A 12,615-nucleotide genomic window follows, 5' to 3' on the forward strand; every position below is an offset into this window, starting at 1 on the left:
CCATTGTCTCATGTTGCTGGTTCTCAGGGATGATGTTTGGTGTTAGCCATTGGGGCCCTTGGAATCTTCATCCAAAGCTACAGAACATCACTTTTCTTTGCACATGATAGGGGGTCTATGCTTCAACTGGCCAGAGAGGAAGCTGACACTTATCACTTGTCATGTCTTAGTTCAAAAGGTCTACCTTTGCTTATGATCTGTGAGCTGAGAAGTGTGCTTAAGGAACTATCTCTGGGGAAAATCAGAGAGCCCTCAGCTGATCTCTTGTGACTGTTCTGAGGCCTCAGCTTCTGGATTCTGGGTAGCCAGCATTAACCAGGGAGCTGTGTGGCTCCGTGGGTTCCTGTTGAATACCTGGGATATAGCATACTGGTGGCAGAATAATCTATCCATATTGACAGTCCTTTACAAACGTGTTCTTTTGTGGCCCACATTCCCCACTAACTGACACCTATCTCACAAGAGTTTAATTCACTCATACGTTTTAGATGTCAGCTTACTTGCTTGATTAGCCTGCACTCTGTCAAGGTTTAAAAATTATTTCTGTCACTGGTGAGGCATGTTGTCTCCAGCTGCTGAAACTTCTACCAGCTTGTCGAGAAGTTTGATTCCATGTCTCATCTTCCTCCAGTGTGATGTACTTGATAGAAAACAAGCAAACGGCAACTGCTGGGGCTGAGGGGCTGAGTGCTGGCAAGTGTTTACAAATACTGGAGCTTTAGACTAACACAGGAGGAAGTGGGGGTGCTTCTGTGTGCATGCACTTACATGTACACATATATGTGCACGCCAGGTGTGTGTTAGGAACTGTGCTTTAGAATGTGGAATCATGCATGGGTTATGAAGAGGGAGCTTTGTTTGACCTTGACAGTACCTGATTTGTATCTTATCTTTCTTTTCTGCAATGCTTGGTGATGCTTGGATCACAAAGCAGTATAATTCTCCTGTATGAAGTGGACATTAGTGCACACAGTGTCTTAGAGTTTCTGTTGCTGTGATAAAACACCCTAACCAAAAGCAACTTGGAAAGGAAAGAATTTACTTTAGCTTAAATTTCTATATCACAACCCATCAGTGAAGAAAGTCGGGGAGGAATCTGGAGATAGGAGCAGAAACAAAGACTCCATGAAGGAGTCCAGCTCACTGGCTTGCTCCTTAGACTTGCTGAGTCAGCTTGCTTTCTTATAGCACCCAGGAGTACCAGCCCTGGGGTAGCACCACCCACAGTGAGTTGGACTTCCCCACATCAGTCAAGAGAGCACACCACAAGCTTACCCACAGGCCAATCTGGTGGGGTTATTTTCTCAATTGAGGAGCTTGTGTCAAGTTGACATAAAACCAGCCAGCACCCAGAATATCCCCTCAACTCTTAGAAACAGGAGCATAGTCAGATCTGTGATCCTGGTTTATGGCTTCCATCTTGGTTGAAAATCCCAGATTTAGTCCTTGTTTGTCATCACTCTGGGTCACAGCTCTGCCACCCAGGTGCCGGGGGCTTTTGGAGATGTCAAGAATGCAGGGGCTGCCCCAAACCTTGACAGTGCACACTGTTTGAGTTATCCATTGGTTGTCTTGGGCAAGCATATAGGAAAACAGTCCTGTGGAATTTCCACTGAGCAAACAAAGGTTTGCCTCTTGTTTGATCTTCAGTGGTCTGGAAAAAAAATCTGCTTTTGTTGTTGAGTATTCCCAATAGAAACATAGGTGAGAGACATAGCAGCCCAGGAGCCAAGTGTAGGCTCCAGTAGGAAGACTCGAAATAGCAGCAGCTAGCCTTTGTGCAGGCTGCTTCCTGCCGTGGCTGTGGAGGCCATTTCCTGTGCTTCTAATTTTTCCAGGAGAGGAAGAAGAGGGGAGAGACCAACAATGACCTGTTTCTGGCAGATGTGTTTTCCTACCAGGGGAAGTTCCATGAAGCTGCCAAACTGTACAAGAGGAGTGGGCATGAGAACCTTGCCCTCGACATGTATACTGACCTCTGCATGTTTGAGTATGCCAAGGTAACCCACCATGTCCTGGGCCCAGCCTGCCACCAGCAGTTCCCAAGGTGCTGACCTGCAGTGGCTTAGGTCATGTATCCAAGAAATGATAGAGACAGAAAATGGGGATGAGTCTGGGTGATGGTGATGCACACCTCTAATCCCAGCCTCAAGAGGCAGAAGCAGGTAGATCTCTGTGAGTTTGAGGCCCACCCAGTCTACAGAGTGAGTTCCAGGACAGCTAGGAATACACAAGAAACCCTGTTTTAAAAAGTCAAAAGTAAATAGTAAATAAATTAGTTAATAAAATAAAATAAAATGAGGATGACCTCAGGAAAAGGGCAGATTAATAAATGGGACCTGAAGCTGGATGTTAGAGGGACAGCATATTCAGAGTACCTGTCAGGAGCAGCTGTGTGGGCTTTGAGCATGCCAGCATGAAGCTGTCACCTGGTACTGAGGGCTTAGGGAAGTCTCCATAGACTCCCTCTCTCATAGACTCTCCTCCTGGGTCAGGAACCACTAAGTTTTAGTATCCTAAGTGGCAAGCTGATCCTACAAGGCAGGATGCTGTGAATCCCTAAAGCCTGCACTCTCCAGAGAGCCTGCTCTGAGCAGCTTGAGTGCAGAGTGCCTTACTGAGCCTGGCAGGTGGAGTGGCTCCCTTATGAGGGAGGTTATTCAGGAAGGGTGGCCCCTCAAGGTTAGTCCCTAGTACTCTAGACACTTGAAGGAGCTTCCTAGACATACTGAGACCCACTAAAGAGCCAGAGTTCTCCAGGTATCAACAGCTCAGCCTCCAGCAAGACTTAAACCTAGGTGTGAAACAGTGAGGCTCTTCACAAAGGGGCTTTGAGGCCCTCAAAATCCCTTGTAGGCCTTAAAGCCTAGCCACAGCCATTCAATGTCTTACAAGTCCTGAGTAGGACAGCTTCCCCATTCTTGTCTGTGTCTGTGCCTAACCACAGTTGGTCTTTTCCTACCCATCTGTTAGATCCTGTGGCTCCTTCATATAAGGATGAACCCCTGGGCTTCTCCTGGTCCCTCCCCTTCACACCTCAGATCTGGGCTTCAGGCTTCCTTAGCCTCCTCCATGTTCCCACCCATACGCATCCAGCATTACAGGAAATGCTCTTTCCACTTAAAAGGGTCAGATCTAGGGGGAGAATTTAGGCACCATAGCCAGCCCTGCTTGTTCTGAGACTAAGCTCTCAGAGCTGCTGGTGGACCACTGGTGTGATACAGCTGAAAATGCTGCTTGGTATTCAGAGTAAAGTGTGATTATGGAACCCACACGTCACCAGTGGGTAAAGACTCACATAACCAAACCTCTGCTTCTTCCTCAGAGCATAGCAGAGCTAGAGCTCCATGTGGTTCCTAGAATCGTATAGAACAATGTATAAAACCCTAACGTGCTATGCTGTAGTGAGGGGTAGCCAGGCATGATGGCGCATGCCTTCAGTCTCAGCACTCAGGAGGCAAAGCAGGCAGATCTATGTGAGTTCAAGGTCAGGCTTGCCTACAGAGTGAGTTCCAGGACAGTCAGGGCCACACAGAGAGATCCTTCAAATAAAATAAAATAAAATACGAAAAAAGATGAGGAGTGTGACTGAATTAAATTACAAGTCCACATCTAAGAATGTGCCTTGGCAAGAGAATAGGTACCCTGGGTTCAGTCCCAGTACTTCATGCACTGCGCACGTGTGTGTGTGTGTGTGTGTGTGCGCGCACACACACACACACACACACACAAATAAATAAATAAATAAATAAATAAATAAATAAATAAATAAATAAATTAGGAAAGTGGGAGGGCCAGGTATGACTCCAGGATGAATGCCTTTAGACCTCTCCTGGCCACCCCCTCCGCCCCCTTTGGCTCCTTTCATGGTTCACCTGCACTTCCTGCACCCGTGGCCTCCTACCCAGCAGTGCAGCCTGTTCATACACTCCATCTGGTGTGGCTCTCCATGAAGGTAAATACTCTGGGCTTGTTTTGATTTTAATTTTTGATCACAATTCCCAGTATGTTGGTTCCAACTCAAGCCTGCACACACACACATACACACACACACACACATACACACACATACACACACACACCACCCTGGCTTGGTAGTCTGCTTTTGGGAAATGTGTGCACACATACACATTATGTTGGGGGTGGGAGATACAGTGCTTATTAACATGGCATGTTTTTGTTTACTTGAAATTGCTTCCCAAGATTCAATCTGGTTTTTGGAAAATTTTTAAATTACATTCCCACGTACAAATAAATTGTATGCTTTCCGGACAAGTGACATGTTTATGTGGTGATAAAGGGATTATAATGCTCTTAACTCTTGTATAGTGTGTCCTTATCAGGAGCACCGAGCATGAGAACCCTGTTCAGTCTCATTCATCACTCAGCACGGCCTCTTTCTGTCTACTCCAGGACAGAGTCTTTTCTGTGGCCCCAGATAACGTGTAAATTGGCTTTAGAGAACCAAAACGACTGTGAAAACCCACTTGGTTGAGCTTTGAAAGAACTCTTTAGACTCAGCTTGAGTTAAATCACAGCCGCTGCATTGGCTGCTGGAATGGAGGAGGTGTGCCTCCTGTCCCAGTGAGCTGTGTGCCCACATGGTCCCCTTGGGGAGGTGCCTCACATTGTGGCCCCCTAGCTTTTGGCCTTTTCCCTCTGTTATCTCACTGAGCACTCATTTGCCAAAGTCCCTTTGAAGGACATTTCTATGCTTTTACAATGCCTGTCTCTGTTGCTCTCTCATGCAGCTGAGTAGGAAAACTTTGTGTGTATGAAGAGTTGACGCCATCATAAGTGCCAAAAGGGAAGTGTGTCTGTAATAGGCCAAGCTAGGTGTCCTCAGTGTGCTCTTCTCTGTGTGCCCCAAGGGGAGGCAGAGGACAGCTGTAAGCGACCCTGTCTTTATTTGTTCTGTAGCAGGTAAAAGATGCCCTTCCTCCCCTTCCTGAATTATTTGGTTGTCTTAGACCAATCTAATATATGGTTTTAGGGGCTACATAATTACCCTGAAAGCAAATGGAAAAAGAAATGAGCTAATTGTTCAAGTGGGTTTCTGCATGCATTGACTGCACTTTCCTGACAAATGAGTGTTAATCTCAAGGAAAGGAGTGCTTTTTTTTATAGTTAGTGAGGTTGACACAGAGCACTCTCTGTAGGGTACATTCTCCTAAGACAAACCGCTTCTCACTAGCAGTGCAGATCTGTGCTTTATGTCTCTCAGTTCCCCATTTTGAAAAGCCCCACCTTGAAAAGTGTCAGCCCTGAGGCAGCTTCAGCAGTGGCAGCTCTGTCCTGAAGAGTGCTAACATTCTGACGCTGTCTCTGCTGCACTTCGGTGGTAACTTAGAGAGGGTACTTGTGACCTCAGCAGCACCCCGTCACTGGGGCTGCCCGATCCCTGAACCTCAGAAAGGACAATTTCCTTCATCGTGGCTCCTGCCATCCCTTCATGCCTCTGCAGATCTGACCTCAAGACAAGATCTGATGTCACTCAGCTAAGAAATGAACCACTGGGCAGCACTGGGAGGCTGAGACAGGCAGAGCTCTCTGAGTTCCAGGCCAACCAGAGCAACACAGTGAGACCCTGCTTAAAAAAAAAAAAAAGGGATGAGGGGCAGGGGGAATGAGCCAAAGAGTGTTTTGTCAGCTGTCTGTCATAGGTAGATCTTAGGGGCAAAGCCAACAGACTAAGTTCAGGCTATAGAGTGTCTGAGAAAAAGAGATGAGGAGAGCACTTCAGTATGACAGCGAAGGAGGGCACGAGGGACCAACCCCAGAGCTCTGTATCTGTGTGTGTGTGTGTGTGTGTGTGTGTGTGTGTGTGTGTGTGTGTGTGTGTGCTTAAGTATAGAAACATGTGCTCAGCACCAGTCTGGGGCATCTGGTGTTATCTCAGTGTGACTGGTGATTATAGGATTAGTATTTGTAACTTCACAGCCAGTCATGTTGCTGTCCAACTGTGTGGAGGTCACAAATTAACCGCTCCCAGCCCCTCCTCTGCAGAGTCTGTGAGGTGTTTAGAACAAGTGTGAAGGGAAGGAGACATGGAGAGCACAGTCCTTGACATGTCCCTGGGCCCCAGAAGCACTGTTGGATGGCCCATGCACACTCCCTTCCTGGACACCTGGGACTAACCCGCACACAGTCACACAGAGCCTGGCTCTCATGCATCCTGCTCCTGTGCACAGCCAAGTGAAGCCCTTCCCTACTCTGCTTTCTGGAGCTGACGTAATGCTGGCACAGGAAGTCCTAATCCGGAATGGTTTTGTTTGTTGTGCTTCCTCAGGATTTCCTTGGATCTGGAGACCCTAAAGAAACAAAGATGCTCATCACCAAGCAGGCCGACTGGGCCAGAAACATCAATGAGCCCAAAGCTGCCGTAGAGATGTACATCTCAGCAGGGGAGCATGCCAAGGCCATAGAGATCAGTGGCAGCCATGGCTGGGTTGACATGTAGGTTTCAGCCCTTGCCTGGCAACACTTGGCAGTGTATTAACTCTTGAGTTTTTGACTGACAAGAAAAAAATGCTTTCTCTAAATATCTGCACCAAACATGAAACTGAGTAGGTTCTCTGGGAGATGAAGAACTTGACCCAGGGAGCACTGCCTTTGAGGAGTATGTGAAGGGGTGGTAGGGACCTCGGGAACACACAGATGCCCCTCAGGCACTGTTGATCTTACAGGATTCTGATTATTCCTTGTGCCTCCAGATCAGTATCTCTACATTCATCTGGCAAATGAGGAAATCAGGCCTCAAGGGGACTGATGTGTCCTCGAGGACCGAGCGTCTGGGGTGTGGTAGGGCTAAGCTTTAGACTGACATGGGTGGTTTCAGTGCCCCTAACACAGCATGAGAGTACCAAAGGAACACAGGAAGAGACCTCAGTCCATCAGGGACGCCAACTCTCAGGGAGGAACCATGGCATCTTCTCTTGAGTCCTTCCATGAAGTGGCCTTGCTGAACCTTTAGGTAGAGGCAGAAGGGAGAAAAGTATAGGCAGGGGACACAGTAGGCCAGCAGGGACGGTGATGGCTTGCAGTCCCAAGGGAGCGTGGAGGAGCTGGAACAGGAGTGGAAGCTAGATACAAAAGAATGGAGGAGGGGACAGGCCACATGATGGTTCCGTCTTAGGACTTGGCATCCAGGTGAGACTGGATCCATCATCCAGGTGAGACTGTGCAAGGGGCAACTGAGGTGAAGGAGCTTGTACAATAAAGGCCCCTGGCTATTTAGGAGGCAACTGTGTGGTCCTCAGGCCCTGGGGAAGAGGAGAAGTGTGTGGGCCCCTCACCAAGGGACCTTTTTTTTTTAAAGATTTATTCATTATTATAAATAAGTACACTGTATCTGTCTTCAGATGTACCAGAAGAGGGCATCAGATCTCATTATGGGTGGTTGTGAGCCACCATGTGGTTTCTGGGATTTGAACTCAGGACCTTCGGAAGACTAGTCAGTGCCCTTAACTGCTGAGTCATCTCTCCAGCCCTCACAGAGGGACCTTAGTGGCTAACCTACCCACAATCTTCCCTTGTTTAGGAATAGTATCAGAAAGACACTGGCTTAGATCTTAGATTATGCCCCAAGAATTCTCTCTACAGAAAGGGGCGGTGCTAAGGTCTCCACTCTTCCCACTAGTTTTTCATGTTACTTTCATTTGCAAGTGCTATGTATTAAGTTCCCCTGGGGACACTTAGCAAGTTCAAGGAAGAGACATTAAGTCTGTTGGGTCCCTCTTCTGGCTGTTACAGGTGCCTCTCCCCTGGAATGTCAGCTTGGTGGGTAGAGCTCTTAGGCTCTGGAGGACTACCCATGCTACCTTTCCCTAAAAACAGGCCCTTTTTCTGCTAAGCAGTGTTATTTTTAGGTGCCATTATTATTCTAAGTGCAGACTGACAGGCCTCCCTGAGCCCGCCTGTCTGAGATTCAGATCTGTTACAGCCTCTTCTGTTCTCACATAAAGCAGGCTGGGTAAAGTCCTCACCCTGAGAGAACTGCTTTACTCCAAGCCCTGGGCTGGCTAGATACACATTGAATCCAGCAGTGTACCAACGAGCAGTAGGGAGATTTGAATGACTAGGCCTTGGGGACCTGCCCTGGAGTGAGGACACTGCCAGGGCTTCTGGCCTAGGACAGGCTTCACATTTGTCACTTCCTCTAGACTGTCAGTCACTGAGGCAGCCTCATGCCCCAGCCTCTACTTTCCTGTGGGAATTCCTGATGGCGCTGGAACAAGCACTCTGGCCCTTCCTGCTGTGGGGTCTTGGGCCACCGTTACGTAGACTCAAACTCAAGTCATCTCACCTTTTGGGATGGTGGGAGGGTGAGAAAGATGATACAGAATCTCACGAGTCCATCTGAGTATCTGGAGGGGATCCCAGGTCTTACTGACCTTTACAGGCTTTGTAACTGGTGTAAGGGGTGTGTGGCACAGGCAGTGTCCCCAGTTGTAGTCACTCTTGGCTCTGCCATGGATGGTGCATCCATTCTTTCCGTGTCTGCCTGTGGAACCCCTCCCAGGGCCATAGCATATGCAGAATGAACTGGCACAGAGCCTGCCCTTGAGAGTACCAGGGCCTCACAGCTGTCCTCCCACCTCTCCAGGTTGATAGACATTGCTCGGAAGCTGGACAAGGCCGAGCGGGAGCCTCTGCTAATGTGTGCTTGCTACTTTAAGAAGCTGGACAGTCCTGGCTATGCTGCGGAGACCTACCTGAAGATCGGAGACCTGAAGTCTCTGGTGCAGCTGTATGTGGACACCAAGCGCTGGGATGAGGTGAGAGAGAGTACACTTGCTGCATTGGGACTCTGCTTGAGCCCCTGGCCACAGGAAAATGAGCAGATGGGAGCTAGGATGGAGAGAAGCTGCCCTCATGACGGAGGGCCATTGCCTGGCAATCAGATTTTGCCTCAAAGTCTCTGAGCCAAAATATCTTGAAGGGCCTTTTCACCAAACTTCCCATTTGTTCCTTCATTCATTCAGAAAAACTGATACAGGCTGCCAGCTCTAGGCCAGCCCCATGACAGGCACCAGAAATGTGTCAGCATGATAGCTCTAGCACCTGCTGCTGGTCTGAGCTGTCTCTGGCCAGCACCGCAGCCTCAGGCTCACCTCTGAAGAAGGGATACACCAGTATGGCATAAAAACCTGCGTGGCATTTTGGCAGAAAATGCCAACCATATTGTTCAGATACAAGCTACCAGAGCTGTTTCTAGGGCAGCTGCTCCGTGTCCTTGTCCTCTTACCAGTCTTGACTGCTGTGTGAGAGGACCAGAGAGAAGAGTCAGCCAGGCAAATCAGAGAGACCACTGTCCTGGAGCCAAGGCTGGCTATGCAGCTAGGGCAGAGCCCATCTGTGCTTGTGCCCTGGAGAGAGTGTTACCTGAAGAGAATTAGTGATGTCTACCTGCCATGACAGTCTTCTTACAGAGATGCAGCAAGGCAGTACCTAAGTAAAAGCAGCCTGGCTCCTGTTTGCCCTCCAAGTGGCTCCACTTCCTGAGGTGACAGGTCACTGACAAGAAAAACAGGCTAGGTTAGAAGCAGTCATGGCTTCTCAAGGTACAGGTTATCCAGCTGTGGCAGTTAGCATGCTTAGACCCTCCCATGCCTTGTCTGCCACTCTCCTGGCCTGGCAGGTGGTTTAGGGCTTTAATCAAGCAGTCACTGAGTCCCATGCAACACTGTCCTCAGTCCTCCCTGACAGCTAGTAAGTAGTGATGATGATACTGTCAATCCTGTTTCCTTAGGTGTCGCCTACAATTAAAAGAAATCTGTTTGCCATGCTACAGGAACCCACGCAAACCCTCAAAATAAAATGTTTCCGATTTTGTGCTGCTTCTGTAGTCCAGAAACAGACTGTGTTGTTATTGAATCCAGTCGGTTGCATATTGCTGTTAATTGCCTTTTGTTTTCAAAGAGCTGGTTTGTTTTTGTGTTGCTGGGGGTGGTTGGAGGGGGAGACACTCTCCCTCTCTGAGTTGTCAGGCTGGCAAAATATGACATCCCTAACAGATTCAGCCAAGTGCCACATCTTCAGGGATTGCAGGGGGCCGCTTCATTAAGAATGCCTCAACTCCTCCTTCTAGGCCTTTGCTTTAGGTGAGAAGCACCCTGAGTTCAAGGATGACATCTATGTGCCCTATGCACAATGGCTGGCAGAGAATGACCGCTTTGAGGAAGCCCAGAAAGGTAGGCCACACAGAGCACACTGCGTAAAGGGGTGGGGAGGGTTACCGCGACATGGTACAGAGGCTGCCTGGCTCCTTCCTCAGCAGGTCCCAGGACAGGTACCTTCATCCTGGCTCATGATGTGTTTCCTGGTGAAAGACTTTAGGACAAGGACAGGGGACATTGAGGCCACGCCCCCTGGGCCCATTGCATGACTTGTTCCAGGTCCCTATTAACCTTGCAAAATAACTGTACCTGTGCTTTCCCTTTAATCTCCAGGATGCCTTCTGGCATGGGCACCACAGTTATTTACGTTTTGCCAATGAGGAAACTAATGTTGAAGGAGATAAAGGAATTTGCCTGTAGTCCTCTAGCTGGGAAGCTGCAGAGATGTTACTTGAGCCAGGGCATACATTGTCAGGACAAAGTGAGAGGACAGCCCTTGCTGTCTAACATAGTCTCACCTTCATTTTCCTCCACTGAAAAAGAAATGGGCTTTGTTTCTGACTCAGGCAAGCCAAGCAGCCTCTCTGCCCCTTGGTGCTTCTGTTGGTGAAATGAGCCGTACACAGGGTGTGACGGCATCTGAAAAAGAAGCCAAGGCAGGTATGGCACATTAACTGATAACGTTCATCATCAGTTAGTGATGTGACCGCCCTCGCAGTGGCGGGTGCTGGCTGGGCACTTAACCTGCATAACCTTGAATCTTGCCAACAGCCCTGCAGAGATGCAGGGGCTACATGTGCTGCGTGAAGCTAGCCAGCAGCAGAGCCGGAATTGAATCAGATCTGTCCAACTGGGAGCCTAATTCTTACTGCCTGTTTAGAAAGTCTCCTAATTGAAGTGGGTGGGTCGTATTCCATAGCATCTCATTTACACTTGTATATGGTAGCAGTTACCACCTCCTGACACACTGTAGAACAAATGTCCCCTGTTGGAGCTCCTTGGTTAAAAGCCCCTGTGAAGGACAGCGCGTTCTCTACCGCCTCAGCATTTACAGAGCACCCAGTTGCTGAAGTGTCTGCATGTTTGGGCAAAACACATCAACCTATCCATCTGTCTGTGTCGCCCTTCCAAGAATCCATCGCCATAGTAACTTGGTACTCAGACAAGAGATAGAAGATGAGAATGAAGCAAGGCCAGACCTTTCCTTCTCTGCAGGTTGAAGATGTGGGTCATTCAGATGCTCACACGTAGTCCGGTGTCAGAGCCCTGAGTCTTCTGGCAGCCCCAGGGTCCCCAGAAGTTGGCCACATGGTAGTGAGGGGCCCAGGAATTTCTGTTAGACATAGGCATGATTGAGAAATTCTTTGCTTGTTTTTATAAATGTCTGGTTTTGCAAGCTGAGCCAGATCTTTCAAGGTTGGTATCTGAAAGCACTCAGCTTAAGATGGGTTCAGTACTGGGTTGGCTTCTGTTCTTTGACCTTGGGCATAATGTTTAGTCTCTACCTGGTAAAGCCCATCATTCTCATTTAAAGCGGGGTGGGAGTTCATTCTCCATTTTTAGAATTTTTTCCTGAGGATTTAATGTATAATTAATAGTGAAGGTATTTTGTAAACCACCAAGCTCCACAGTATCATGGGACGTGCTAGTGCTACCCAGGAGTTATAAAGTGTCAGTCTGGAGTGGAGTGGAGTCAAGTTCCCTGTGCGCAGTGCTAGGCTTTGGTGCTTCAGGTTTCCTCTGTGCTGTGCCTTGCTAAAGTAGGTTGCCATTTCCCAGCCAAAAGGAGTGTATCTCCCTGTGCTTATTTCAGGATGTAGCCTTGGTTATTTATAGCCCACGGCCTGAGAGGCACATCTCAGCAACGAGGCATCACAGATGCTCTCATGAGTGGCCTGCCTCCCTCTCGAGCAGTCTCATGTAAGCCTTGCACAGTCTCCCTGCTCCATGCTGACTCCCTATGACATGCATATGCTTTCATGGCCCTTAGCCTTCCACAAGGCCGGGAGGCAGGGAGAAGCAGTTCGGGTGCTGGAGCAGCTCACACACAATGCTGTGGTGGAGAGCAGGTTTAACGACGCTGCCTATTATTACTGGATGCTGTCCATGCAGTGCCTCGACATGGCTCAAGGTGAGTGAGCGACAGCCGGCTGGCCTCTTCCCTGGCCCTTCTTTGGCATCAGATAAAATGAGAAGAGCAGGGCTGTTTCATTAAAGCACTGGGCTTGTTTATTGAGTGTTTTGTCCCCAAGCCTGCCTTACAATGGCACAATCTGGCCTGTCATCTCTTTCAAGTTTGCCTGTAAGTAGGACTTGCTGGCAGTCTGTCTTCTGGGTAGGAGGTCCCACCCTGCATTGCTAATTCAGAACATCTCCTTCTCTTGCTACCTGGGAGCCTGGAGCTGGGCCCAGTGAGCCCTGGCTTAAAAAAAATTTTTTTTTTAATTAAATGAAAAGATGAAGAGATCACCTTACAATAACTCACTCCAGAATCTCC

The 12,615-nt window shown here is 48.6% G+C and overlaps 1 protein-coding gene across 5 annotated transcripts in view; it reads left to right on the plus strand.

Annotated features, from left to right (window-relative positions):
• Positions 1 to 12,615, plus strand: part of Ift122 (intraflagellar transport 122) — a 70,044-nt gene that overhangs the window by 49,242 nt on the left and 8,187 nt on the right. For all 5 annotated transcript variants that reach the window (XR_004122248.1, XM_031383026.1, XM_031383027.1 and 2 more), the window contains 5 exons: positions 1,839 to 2,000; positions 6,290 to 6,456; positions 8,606 to 8,777; positions 10,091 to 10,193; positions 12,109 to 12,249. Coding sequence is in view for 4 of the 5 variants with exons in the window: in XM_031383026.1 (XP_031238886.1) it covers positions 1,839 to 2,000; positions 6,290 to 6,456; positions 8,606 to 8,777; positions 10,091 to 10,193; positions 12,109 to 12,249 (745 nt within the window). In the remaining variant the exon portion in view is untranslated. The remainder of the gene's footprint in view (positions 1 to 1,838; positions 2,001 to 6,289; positions 6,457 to 8,605; positions 8,778 to 10,090; positions 10,194 to 12,108; positions 12,250 to 12,615) is intronic.

This window comes from Mastomys coucha, unplaced genomic scaffold, assembly GCF_008632895.1.
Source record: "Mastomys coucha isolate ucsf_1 unplaced genomic scaffold, UCSF_Mcou_1 pScaffold20, whole genome shotgun sequence".
NCBI classification, from domain to species: domain Eukaryota; kingdom Metazoa; phylum Chordata; class Mammalia; order Rodentia; family Muridae; genus Mastomys; species Mastomys coucha.